Source organism: Rutilus rutilus, assembly GCF_951802725.1.
Source record: "Rutilus rutilus genome assembly, chromosome: 17".
NCBI lineage: Eukaryota > Metazoa > Chordata > Actinopteri > Cypriniformes > Leuciscidae > Rutilus > Rutilus rutilus.
The window spans coordinates 2303360-2317500 of NC_140230.1; the positions used below are offsets into that span (position 1 = coordinate 2303360).

The window sequence follows — 14141 nt, forward strand, 5'->3', positions numbered from 1 at the left end:
ACTGCTAACATTAATTATGAACATTGTCTTAAGGGGCTGAAAAAGAAAATGTATAAAAATGTTGTTCATGTTATTTAGCATGTTTTGAAATATATGTTCCACCTGAGTCACATTGGGTATAAAAAGGGATTAACTCTACTTTTGACTATCTTTGTATTCTGAGTTTTTTTTTTTTTTTTACAAATTATAAAATGTACAGGTTAAACTGATACAGCCTGCCTGTCTTGAGTATGCTGGGCACATGATTTGAAAAACAACAACATTACAATCCTGTCATCCCCCTTTTTGAGAATATATGTAATATTGCACTATCCAAATTTAAATGGTTGTAATTTAAGAATGCTTTAGGAGCTGTACCAAAACTAGTTTTTTGTAACAAACAAATTTTTTTTTAGTCTCAACACAGTCTCAGACCTTTCCGACGAAATGCGTTTTGTCAAGATTAGAAAAGGTTTTTTTTATTATAAAGTAGTTAAAATAAATTTTGTAATAAGAAACCTGACACCACCCACTAGGTCAGGAACTCGCTAAAATAATTTAAAGTACCATTTTTATGGTAACACAAGGTCTGATTTCAAACCGGTTTTCACAGGCTGAATCTTGAGTTTGTAAGCTTTCCAATGATATATAATATGTCAACATATGAGCTGAAGTATAGGATATAATTGTTTTAAACATGCAATGGCAGTTACAGTTATAGATTTGGTCCTTATACCCTAAACAGGCAGTGTGATCTGGGACTCGCAACTCACAACAGCCAAAATACAGAACATTTTTCAAAAATTCTTTTGGATATGATTTACTCAAGTCCAGATTATATTAAAAAAAGACATGAAATTATTTGTTGCTTATCATTTTCTACTCTTGCCTGTTTAAGGGTTAAATGACTATGTATGCATTATTTATTGATCAAACAGCTTTAATGCAAGGCAACAAACACCTCCATGAACGCATAGGCATTATAAAAACAAAATGTATGAAATAAAATGAAACAAAGCCAGCAAGGACAAAATATTTTTAATTAATTTCAAAAACCAAATGCGAGGGACTATTGCAAAAATAAAATGAAAATAAAAAGATGGCAATAAGATGACTGACTTTGCTTTGGTCCACAATGCAAAAAAACGTACAGTAATAAAAGTTGATGTCAGACTCAGGTTCTGACTGTTGCTCTGCCAGAGAACAACGGACCCCGAAGAACTCCACAATCACTAGTTTAAAACTGCAATAAATAATAAAACAAAACAAAAAAACTAAAGTATTACTGTATTTCAACATATCAATCAACTCATTATAACATTCCCAACATAATACACAGTGTAACTGGAGAGCTGTATAGAATGACCCAGATGTGTGTGTGTGTGTGGATTCAAACGCCTGAGAGGAAGATTTAAGGCACCAAACTCAAAACTAAAGCATGAGCCCCAGTTCAGAGAAGCTCTTCTTCATGGGCCGCTTCAGCCTCCGCTCTGAAACTCACTGATCGACGGGATCCTCCAGGAGTCCATGCTTGCCCTCGAGGACTTTAACTGTAGCAGAGAGAGCGCTGGGACACAACACAGGAGAAGGTGTTTTTAAATCTCTACATAATAATATCACTGTCTCATCTTTCAGATGCAATTTCCATCCATAAACCAAACAGGTCGTTGAGATCCTGTAATCTTGATTAAAAATGCTTCCTCTCTGCCGAGTTTTAAGTGTCTGCTTAAACACCTTTCATCAATAGCTTTCAACCAGGTATAATGTTTATATTGTGGTGAGTTTTGTTCTTTTGTATTGTTGTATTGTATCAGATTGTAGTTGTATTGTACAGCACTTTTGTGTCAACCTTGAGTTGCATTGAAAGTGCTTAATAAACAAAACATTTAAAAAAGGTTGTTTTTGAAGTAAACACCACAACCACTAGAGGGACAAGAATATAGAAATTGTTAATATATTAATATTTCACGTTCTTGATTACGCTGTTTGTTAGGATGACAAAATGGTTTAAAAGTTTTATTTTTAGGCTGATGTGTCTCAGCGGTCTTAACGTGTTCGTCAACGACAAGATCATCGAGACAGCCAATCAGATCAAAGGAGGCGGGGCTTAATAATCACAGAAGACGCTTTAGTTTTAACAGTGACAGAGTGTGTGGTGAGATGAGAGCAGATAAACATTTAGTCCCCCTGTGGTGTAAATCCAGCTTTTAATGTAGTTTATATGTGGTGTTTTTAATATGCTTTAAGACAAACCATGTGTAAATTCATAATTCGACACCATTGCTGAGTATTTTCTGCTTAAATATAAATAAATCCTGTAAAATATGTTGAAATTCCGCTTTGGTAAGTATCCTCGTGCACACAGTCGGTTATGTCTTAAGTGAACATAAACGGTTGAGATAGGAAACGTGTGTGTATCAGTATGTTGGATCCGTGCAGCTCTTAAAGGGACGGCAGCCTAATAAATCTGCTTCAACAACGAGACAAAGATAAAATCACTCACTGCTGTAGATTAGCGATATTTCAATAATGTTAATATACCGTGCAGCCCTAAGACTAAACCTGCGTCCGGAAGCACATACTGTATAGTAGGTACTACATTTTGCTTTGAAACACTTCACAACCAATAAAAAGTATGTTATATAGAGTATGAATGACATTTAGATGTTCTACAGCCACTCCTGTGGCCACATGGGACAGGCAGTTCAGAGCCTCACCGGAAGCAGACGCTCGTCCGCAGACGTTCACCGAGTGTGTTTCACACTCCTCTGTTCTTGCCTCCTATATAGCAGCAAAGATGCAACTCAAGTCTCTAATGAACGTAAGAAAACCCATCTCGGATCCGCTGAATACGGATCCGCTGAATACGGATCCGCTGAAAACCCATCTCTTCCGTGAGCACTTAACCTCATAAAAAAAAAATGCCTGAACAACCTCTGAATAATGCCTGAACTTTGTATTCTGAGCACTTCTTGCGTTGTTGTTGTTTTTGCCTCTTCATGATGACTCGCTTTATTTAGTCCTAATTTGTAAGTCGCTTTGGATAAAAGCGTCTGCTAAATGACTAAATGTAAATGTGTTAATAAGGTGCTGAGAGTCACTCACCATCCCGGCCTGATGATCCGGTATCTGCCACTCACAGACAGATCCACGACTGTCGAACCCAAGCGGTTCTGATCTCCAATCGGGCCTCCGTCCACCACAACCGCCAGACTGGGCCACAGATCCTCAAACTCCTGCAGAACACCACACACACACGTCAAACTCAGACCAAAGCCCACTGAGAAAGCACTGGGAGTTGTGGAGTCGTGTGCTTACGCTAGCAGCAACCGTACTGGTGTGAGCGCTGACGTTAGCGCTGGTGAGCGCGAGTGGTTCGCCACACATCTGACAGAGGCGTCTCATGAACGGGTGATCTGGGATACGGACCCCGATGAGCTGCAGCAAACACAACATTAATGACACGGGTCTTAAACACACACAACAACAGGGACAACATTGACTAAAGTACACTCGTAGTGAACTTCACATCTTAAAGTCCCCCTGTGGTGTAAATCCAGCTTTTAATGTTGTTTATGTGTCTATGTGGTGTTTTTAATATGCTTTAAGACAAACCATGTGTAAATTCATAAGTCGACACCAAGTCAAGTCGAGTATTTTCTCCTTAAAACTGCAGTGAACCAAAGACAGTCTCAGAAACACGCTTTGAAATCGCTGGTGTTTCTGACGTCCATTTAGTTATCTAAGTCAGTCACACCTCGACTTTCTTCCAAATAACGCACATTTCATTCATAATATTATAAATACAGACCTCTATATTTCCTGCACATTTTAGATTTTCTGAATTGTCTGAATGGCTAATAAAAATAGGTAATACAAAACGATTACTTGGTCCCCACCACCAAGGTGAATTGGTTTAGTCTTGACTTCTGGTCGTGACTCGTCGTGAGTGACAGTTGGTATGGGGGGGGTCATGGGAAATCTGTTGATTGTCGATGTCGAGTGCCAAATAAGAAATGGACAAGGTCAAAGCCATCAGGTGCCTAATTTAGAAACGAGCGAAAGATAAAGGTATGCATGTCATGAATGAAGGGGCAATATTAATTGGTGGGTATAACTCTTATTTGTTAGCCTTTTTGCTATAATTCTTGCTATGCTTAACAATAATTCGGTTTTAACTCAAACACGAGATCTAATTTCACCATAATATTGTGCTTTGCAACAAAACTGTTACAAGTTCAGTTATTACACTGCAAAAAATGCTTTTCTTAGTATTTTTGTCTTGTTTCCAGTCCAAATATCAAACATTTCTTAAATAAAGATGCATAACGTTATTTTACTAAAGTAGTAAAATGACATAAGATATTAAGTCTTGTTTTCTGGGGGAATAAATAAGTGCTCGAAGGGGTCTCGCCCAGGGTGTAATTCAATGTAGAACCGCCACTGCGTCACAAACTACCTTGTAACCAATCAGATCAACGTGTGATTGTCAACCAGTGGATCTCTGAGCTGAGTGAGTGAGTGGAGGCGGGGCTCATTTGCATATTCATAGAACCGCGCATACTAAATGAGGCAAGGGTGTCGAGTTACATTCAAGATATTTAAAGGCATTAAGATATTTTTTTCCAAGGAAAAAACGCTTAATTATATTATTTTTGGAGTTTTAAGAGATACAATTATTGAGTACAGTTGGACTTTAAGTACATTTTAAAACTGTACTTGCAGAGAATATAACATTGATGAAATGAAAGGACACTTAAGTGTACTTAAAAAGCGACACTTTCAGGACTCTTTTGGTAACACTAATTTACAGTGTTACATGCATTTACTGTAGTAATAACTACAAATTATGCATAATTACATGCAACTCACCCTAAAACAAACCCTAACCCTACCCTACAGTAAGTGCACATAGTTTAATCATTATTTCTCATTACTGTACTGTATCATTGCACAGACACCTTAAAATAAAGTGTAACCCAATGTTTCTTAACTCACTTTATAATAGTGCCAACATTTTATCATCAAGTACATTTTAAATCTTTGTTTTAATAATCTTTTGTCATGCTTTACAGAAGGACACTGATTCTGATTTGTTAAAGCACATGTAAAGCATTTGATTATAAATTTTACGGTACATTTAAAGTTGATATTATCATTATCATAAATACTAAGATATTTAATAATTAATATTAAGATGATCATAAATACATTCAGCAGTAACTCACCATATTTTAAAAGACAATAGAAGTAATTATGGAATTACATAAGATGTTTTTAAGTGGGTCAAAAAGCACAACAAAGTTCAACTAACTGCATTTAATATACATTTAATCTACAGTAGTCGACATTTGAAGTGGATCAAAAGTTCAAAACATTTCATCAAAGTTATACATGAATTTTGAACAATCGTTCTCGTCTCAGGGCAACTTTGATGAACTTTTTTGATCCACTTCAATTGTTGATAGATTTGATTAAATTGCAAGTAACATGCAGTTAAATGTATGGAAACATTACATTCAGGCTTAAGTATATAAGCTGCAGTCCGTAGTTTTTCCTCTGTGTCGCCATCTCTGTTCCAAATCTGCAATTGCAGTTATTGGCGGAATGATCAGCTTTACGTGGGTTGTGTCTCGGCTCGGCACAGCGCAGATGAACACAATGTTTTGAGGAGAATGTGCGGCTGTCAGTCGCCGCCGGTGTGGATCACAGATTATACTTTTGGAAGTTTGACCAACATTAGAGTTTTCACCGGAAAATGTTCTGAACAAGTAACATCCACTTTTGTTCTGATCAACTAAGGGGAAAAAAGCATTGCAGTAAATCGCGCTGATTAAATCTAACGATCATATCACGTCAAAGTGCTAATTATACTTTGTTCTCAAATTGTTAATGTTAACAACATCAGCATTGCGTGACTACATTTAATGTGTGTTAGGGCCACCTGTAGTTCAGTTTCCATTTCTGTGCAATCTTTCTGATTATCATACCAGCAAATTAATGTTCCTTAGAACTGGCTCTCTGTGATACAAACACACGCATCTCTAATCAGATGCATATTTAAAACTGGAATATAATCTAATTTTTGCTTTTCAAATAACCTTTCGATATTTATCCTTGTTTTCTCATGGGCCGGTTGCAGTCTCTTTTTTTCTGTAGCCACTCCGAAGTCTTTCACGTAGAGATGCACCGATTGATCGGCTGGTGACCGGAATTGGCCGATTTTCACGTGATCGGCCATGACCGGCGACCGGCCGCTCAGTCTGACATATGCCGATTTTATGCCGGTCAAATGCACTCGGGCGCCGCATGATTAACCTTTTGAGCGGTCCGGTCTCATATATGGGATTGTTATCTCTGTGCCCCTGAGAGTACGAGTGCCACATTTAGATGTTCAGTGACGTCGCATCACTGCCAGATCCAAACTGTGCTTTCGCGCATTGGCTGGCGCTGAGCCAGAGTTGGACGCGTTCACCGCTGTCATCACAACTAAGCAGTGTTTTCAACCTCATAATGTTTATTTTAGGTTTCAGGTATTTAAATACACATAAGCACGAGTAAAACAATACATTCGGAGTTTGTAAAATACACACTGATGTCTGTGGAAGCAGCAATAACAATCTATTCAAATATAATTAGCCGACATGTTTTATTCATATCAGACAAACATAGTGGAAGTAACTATAAAGTTTACTCTATTCTTCTCAGTTCACTGGCCACTTTCTTGCATTTATTTCGGGAGAAACTGATGAATTCACGTGCTGTAAATCCGACTGACAGGACAACATTGCAGCGCCCATCTCATGTTATAGATCAAGATTATTTATAAAGGTTTTTAAACGACCAAATACACTCACTTACGCGCATTTGAGCATCGGAATATCAGATAGGCTAGTTGATGACATGGTAAGCAAGTTTGTGAATATTTTGAATAAAAAGGAAAAGCGAAATAAAAGCAACACATCTGTCATACAGTATTAGTGTGGCTGCGGTGTTCGTCAGTAAGGTAAACGTTTCTATGGTAACAGGGAGTTGGACCAATCAGCAGACGTTGCTGCTACGCTTAGGATTGTGGGTAGTGTAGTTTTTTTTCATAAGATCGCGGATAAAACATGTTTTTCTTAAAACAGGGTTGATTTCATACGAACGTATAGCTTCTACAGGAGCAAAAACATTCGTTTCACAACCTCATAGCTCGTGGTCAGTCTACCTCGGATGGTTTAGACATTATGGCTGATAATCTAAATCCTTATGGAGAAATACTGTTGACCGGAAGTTCTGAATCCCTACTCCGCGTTCCGGAACCAGGAAGTGTGACATAGGCCTATTAGTGTGGCTGCGGTGTATCGCGTGATGCATCACCATGGAAACATTAAAGGGAACGTTCACTCTGGGGGTGGGGGTGTCAGTTAGAATATTTTAAACTTACGCGTGAAAGGGTTAAAGAAAAGATCGAAAATAAATATTTGTGTGACTGTAAAGTGGTTAGAAAAAAATTAAATCGGAATCGGCTAAAATCTGTATCGGCAGGTCAAACTCAATGAAAAATCGGAAATCAGAATCGGCCTAGAAAATTGTAATCGGTGCATCTCTATTTTCGCGTTTTACAACGGGTGAGTCTCCAGTGGTCACTGGTGATTGCCATTTGAACCATTGTGAATTAATTATTGAATTATATCCAGTGCTGTGAGAAAAGCTATAAATCTCCAACATCCTCACACTCATAGCCGACTAGCCGAGACTCTTCTTTATGTGGACAGATGTGCTTTATGTGGACAGATGTGCTTTATGTGGACAGATGTGACGTAATGACGCAAAAACATGCTCGAAATTCCCATGGAAATCCACCAGTACCACTGGAGTTAAAAATATTATTACAAGTTTACCGGTTTGAACTGAGCTACGGCAAGCAGAGAGTGTTGAACACTGGCTGGTTATGGACTTGCTCATTTATTTTGGATCATTTTTAACCCAAAAAAGTTACGGACTGCAGCTTTAAAGTAAATGTTAAGTCTAGGGGTGTGTTTCCGAGAGCCTAACCTTAGTAAAGGGATTGAGATCAGCGTTCAGTGTGTCGGATCTCTCCAGAACGAGTGTGACGGGTCCCGGCAGCAGATCCGACAGCAGATCCTCCTTCACAGACACTTTACAGAACCTGCACACAGCAGAAGCAGGCCTTACACCACACGAACACCACAGCACATCCACATCAACTCCTCAATAGCAGTATTACTGCACTAGATCAAAAATCAAGTATATCACTGTTATGTCCCTCCACTACCTGTGTTTCTTTTTTTCTCTGTTTGGCTGCTCTGTTATTGTGTTTATTATTGTATGCAGGTGTGATCGGTAATGAGTGGGCGGAGAGACACCCTTTAAAACATCAGTCACTCCGTGGAGAGAGGGGAGATCTGTGTTCTGGCAACCACGCCAATGATTGACCTTCCTGCATCGGTTCTTCTGTTGTAGTTGATCTCCCATTTTCTGTTTTGTTGGCAATTTATTTATTCTTTGTTTAATAAATCCCTAGACAAAACGAGTCCAACTGACGTTGCAGTCATTTTATGTTGCGGTTAGTGTGCCTGATCGTAACATTTGGGCGCTCGTCCGTTTTTGAATTGAGTAGGAAGTAATGTTTTTGTGAGCGGCTTTTGTTGGTGAGTACCATATATTATTTTGGGTAGATGAGCGTGCACCTCAATAAGTAAGTCATCGGGCAGACACGGAGTTTGCCACTTTATTATTTTAGTTTCATTATTTTTGGTGGTATCCTTAGTCGGTACGTTTCGGGGGTTGTGGTAGACTGCGTAATCGGTCTGCTACGTCCTCACGAGCTTAACGTTTAATGTACACCGGGTAGGGGATCCACTGAAGACTAGTGAGGCTAAGTTTAGTTTTTTTTTGGTAGGTAAGTAGGGGTTGGGGTGCAGTGAATCTCCCAATTTTTTGGTACACGCTTGTTTTTGTATGTCGCTTTAGTGATTTAATAATGCACTGTATAATGTAGTGTTTAAACAGGCTGAGGTTGAGTTTAGACTTTTGTTGGCTGCAGAGATTTTTGGGGGTTTTAGCCCATTCGTATGTCTAATTTTTCCTCAGCTTGTCAGTATTGTGGCGTGGTTGGTTATGTTAAAATTTTGTGGTAATTTTTGGGATTTTTGATCACTTTGTTTTTTGTTTTCCCTGTAGTGGTGTAGCAGCCTGTAGTATTGTTTTGTTTATTTTGGATTACTATATTAATCATGTCTATAGCTCAGGAGTTTGCTGAAAACCCCTCGGTAGAGGCGTTTAATAATCTTAAAAAGGAGCAACTTTTGGAATTGGCTACTTATTATGAAGTTGAGTTGTCCGCTTCTGAAAAACGCCTCAACATTAAAACTGCTTTGTTACCAGTTTTGGTAGAGAAGAGGGTTTTGCCTCCTGTTGATATGAGAGATTCTATCCGGTTGAAAGAGCTTTCTATTCGGGAGAGAGGATTAGACAATGAAAGAGAAGTGTTGCGTTTAAGAGTCTCTGAGAACGAGTTGGAAATGAAACGTTTAGATTTAAAAGCTAGACAGAAAAATATTGATCTCATTCAGTCCGGGTCTTTTGATGTGGGCAAAAACATTAGGCTGGTACCACCGTTTATTGAGAAAGACGTGGAAAAATATTTTCCGCATTTTGAGAAAGTTGCGTCGACTTTAAGTTGGCCGAAAGAAGTATGGACTTTATTAATTCAGTCAGTGTTAACGGGTCGGGCACAAGAAGTGTATTCTTCACTTTCACTTGAGCAAAGTAAAGACTACGGTGTGGTTAAGGCAGCTATTCTTAGATGTTACCAACTAGTTCCGGAAGCTTATCGACAGCGCTTTCACCGATGTGAGAAAACTGAGCATCAGACTTATATCGAGTTTGCTCGTGAGAAAGAGGCTTTGTTTGATCGATGGTGTTTGTCAAGTGATGTAGACAGCCAGGCAAAGTTGCGAGCTTTAATTCTTGTGGAGGAATTAAAAAATTGCTTGTCTGATGTTGTAGCTACTTACCTTAATGAACAAAGTCGATTCTTTGCACGAAGCTGCTGTCCTGGCAGATGAATTTGTTTTGACCCACCGTGTCTTTAAAGATAGATATAAGTCTGTAAGTTCATCTCCAAAGCCCAGTTATGCTGCGGTCCATTCTTCCGGTAGTCCAGAGGAGGCTTGTTTTTATTGTAAGAAGCCTGGGCACTTGGTGGCAGATTGTCCAGTGTTGGAAAAAAAACAAGCTGCGAAAGGCTTTGGATTGATTAAAGTGTCTCCACATATTGCTTCGCCCTGTCTTGAATTTTCGAGCGAGGTGAAGACTGGATATGAACCTTTCCTTAGTGATGGTTTTGTGTCGTTGTCTGGTGATGATAATTTCATTTCCGTACGCATTTTGCGCGACACCGGTGCTGCACAATCATTCATTTTGAAAGGGGTTTTGCCTTTCTCTGAAACAACGAAAACGGGTACCAGCGTATTAGTTCGTGGCTTTGAGATGGGCTTCACTGTTGTTCCACTTCACCAAATCATTTTAAAATCTAGTGTAGTCACCGGTCGCGTTGCTCCGGTGCAACGCACCAATTCTTTCTTTGTGAATTTTGAGTCTGAGACGTCTCCTGAGTCAGCCGCTGTTGATTTGTCTGGGCCTGATAAGGAAACTAATAAAATTAGGACGGAGTCTGCATGCGTGTCACGCACAAAATTGATTGCTGCTCAAAAAGCAGATGGGTCATTAGTCTCTTTATTCTGCTCTGCCTCATCTGAGGTTGACCTGGATGAACAACCACCATGTTTTTTCTTTCAGGATGGTGTTCTAATGAGGAAATGGAGGCCTTACAATGTTCCAGACCATGGTAACTCTGTTCATCAAATTGTGATGCCAGTTGAATACAGAGATAAAATTTTGAGTGTAGCTCATGACAGTGTAGCTGGTCATATGGGGGTCGCCAAAACACTAAATAGTGTTTGTCAACACTTTTATTGGCCAGGGTTGAAGCGGGATGTAGTTAGATTTTGTAAAACTTGCAAGGTCTGTCAGCTGGTTGGTAAACCTAACCAGAAAATTCCTCCTGCTCCTCTGTACCCCATTCCTGTGGTGGCCCCGCCATTTGATCATGTCATTGTTGATATTGTTGGTCCCCTTGTGCGCTCCACGAGTGGATATCAATATCTTTTAACAATGATGTGTGCATCTACTCGTTTTCCGGAAGCTATCCCTCTGAGAAAAATCTCTGCTAAAGTGGTGTTAAAGGAGCTGCTAGTTTTTTTTTCTGTGTTTGGTCTGCCAAAAGTCATCCAGACTGATCGTGGATCGAATTTCATGTCTCGTGTGTTCACCCGTGTTTTGAAACAGCTTAGCATACAACATAATGTTTCCAGTGCCTATCATCCTGAAAGCCAGGGGGCACTGGAACGTTATCATCAAACACTGAAGGGCATGTTGCGTGCATATTGCCTTGAGACTGGTAAGGATTGGGCAGATGCAGTTCCCTGGCTGCTGTTCGCCTGTAGAGAGGTGAGACAGGAGTCACTTGGTTTTAGTCCTGCTGATCTTGTTTTTGCACACACTCCACGAGGTCCGTTGGCTGTATTGAAAGATCAGTTTTTAAGTGAACGCCCTGTAAAAGACATCTTGAGTTATGTGTCAAATTTTCGTTCTCGTTTACACAGAGCCCGTGAGTTAGCCCATGAGAATCTTGAGAGAACACAAGACAAGATGAAAAACTGGTATGACCGTAAGACCATAGGTCGACACTTTAAAGTGGGCGATAAAGTACTCATGTTACTTCCCATCTCTGGATCTGCTCTACAAGCTCGTTTTAGTGGTCCATATGTGGTAGAGCATGAAGTTTCTGACCGCGATTATGTAATCGCCACTCCAGACCGGCGGCAGCAGAAGCGTCTTTGTCACATTAATATGTTGAAGCCTTATTTTGAGCGTGCTTCTTCTGCTAGCCTAGATTCATCTCCAGCTGAGCTGGAATCAGTTTCGTCAGGTGATAAATCTATGCTATTGTCTGTTGTGGTGGAAGAGAGTGACGAAATTGAAAATAATCCATCTTGGGCTCTAATTGAGGGTCGCCTTAACAACACTGAAATGCTCTCAGTTTTAGCTGATCATCTTCCACACCTCACAGACTCTGAGAAGGTTGATATTTTGGATGTTGTCCATCAATTTTCAGAGTTGTTTAGTGATGTTCCAAAACAAACTCATATTATCGAGCATGACATTGATGTTGGAGAAACAGCACCGATAAAACAACATCCATACAGGGTAAATCCTATGAAACGTGCTGTGTTAAAGAAGGAAGTACAGTACATGCTTTTAAACAACATTGCGGAACCTAGCATGAGTGCATGGAGTTCTCCATGTCTCTTGGTGGCAAAGCCTGATGGTACGTTTAGATTTTGCACTGATTATCGGCGTGTTAACGCAGTCACCAGACCTGACTGTCATCCGTTGCCCAGGTTGGATGATTGCATTGACCAGGTGGGTTCTGCAGTTTTTGTTAGCAAGTTTGACTTGCTAAAAGGTTATTGGCAGATTCCCCTCACTAGTCGTGCAAGAGAAATATCTGCCTTTGTTACCCCAGATGACTTTCTGAATTATCACGTTATGGCTTTTGGAATGCGTAATGCTCCCGCAACGTTCCAGCGATTAATAAATACAGTGCTGTCTGGCATGTCTGGCTGTGAGGCCTATTTGGACGATGTGGTCCTTTATAGTGCGTCATGGCCAGAACATGTTCAGCAGATTCGAGAGCTATTTTGCCGACTGTCCGCAGCTAATTTGACCATCAACTTGGCTAAATGCGAGATTGGCAAGGCAACAGTCACTTACTTGGGTAGAATAGTAGGAGGTGGCCAGGTGCGTCCTTTGGATGCCAAAGTTTCTGCTATTTGTAGTTTCCCTCCCCCTGCTGATCGTCATGAGTTACGCAGATTTCTTGGTATGGTGGGCTACTACCGTGGTTTTTGTAGAAATTTTTCATCTGTAGTAGCTCCACTGACTAATCTGCTTAGTCCAAAGGTGGTATATCAGTGGTCTGGTCAGTGTCAGAGTGCCTTTGAGAATGCAAAGGCATTACTTATTTCAGCTCCTGTGTTGGCTGCACCTGACTTTGCGACACCTTTTTTTTTAATGGTTGACGCAAGTGATCAAGGTGCTGGAGCCGTCCTTCTCCAAGATGGTGCTGAGAATGTCCATCACTCTGTTTGCTACTTCTCTAAGAAGTTTAATCAACATCAACGGCGGTACTCCACCATCGAAAAGGAGACGCTGGCCCTTGTTCTTGCTGTCCAACACTTTGAAGTATACTTCGGTGCTTTGGATAGAACAATTGTTTATAGTGATCATGACCCCTTGAAGTTCCTCAGTCGCATGAGAAATGCCAACCAGCGTCTGATGCGGTGGAGTTTGATCTTACAACCTTTTAATATTGAGGTCAAGCATATCCGTGGTACTGATAACGTCTTGGCAGACGCTTTATCTAGAGTACCTTAGTTAAGTATTCTCATGTTTATAGTTACTTGGGGTAACTGTATTGACATGGGTTTTTCTGTTTGTTTGTTTGTTTGTTTGTTTGTTTGTGTGTTTTTGTACTTTAAATTGTATTAATTTTGTTTGATTATGGTGACTGGAGTCACCATTTTGGTGTGGGGGTGTGTTATGTCCCTCCACTACCTGTGTTTCTTTTTCTCTGTTTGGCTGCTCTGTTATTGTGTTTATTATTGTATGCAGGTGTGATCGGTAATGAGTGGGCGGAGAGACACCCTTTAAAACATCAGTCACTCCGTGGAGAGAGGGGAGATCTGTGTTCTGGCAACCACGCCAATGATTGACCTTCCTGCATCGGTTCTTCTATTGTAGTTGATCTCCCATTTTCTGTTTTGTTGGCAATTTATTTATTCTTTGTTTAATAAATCCCTAGACAAAACGAGTCCAACTGACGTTGCAGTCATTTTATGTTGCGGTTAGTGTGCCTGATCGTAACAATCACCATGATGCAACGTCAATAAAAACACGCAACAACAAAACCATGTCTCTTCTGCTCACCGAGGCTGCATTTATTTGATCAAAAATACAATAAACATTGTGAAATATTATATTAATTTAAAATAGCTGTTCTCTATGTGAATATATAGTAAAGTGTAATT

The 14141-nt window shown here is 39.9% G+C and overlaps 1 protein-coding gene across 2 annotated transcripts in view; it reads right to left on the minus strand.

Moving 5' to 3' along the window:
• Positions 1–1001: 1001 nt before the first annotated feature.
• yrdc (yrdC N(6)-threonylcarbamoyltransferase domain containing) overlaps positions 1002–14141 on the minus strand; it is a 30802-nt gene continuing 17662 nt past the window's right edge. Inside the window, exons 3-7 of one of the 2 annotated variants that reach the window (XR_014624967.1) lie at positions 8020–8134; positions 3298–3417; positions 3085–3215; positions 1378–1546; positions 1002–1222 (exon numbers count right to left, since the gene is read on the minus strand). Coding sequence is in view for 1 of the 2 variants with exons in the window: in XM_084385002.1 (XP_084241128.1) it covers positions 1477–1546; positions 3085–3215; positions 3298–3417; positions 8020–8134 (436 nt within the window). In the remaining variant the exon portion in view is untranslated. Of the gene's footprint in view, positions 1547–3084; positions 3216–3297; positions 3418–8019; positions 8135–14141 lie in introns of both variants that reach the window. The other variant, XM_084385002.1, reaches the window with a different exon arrangement.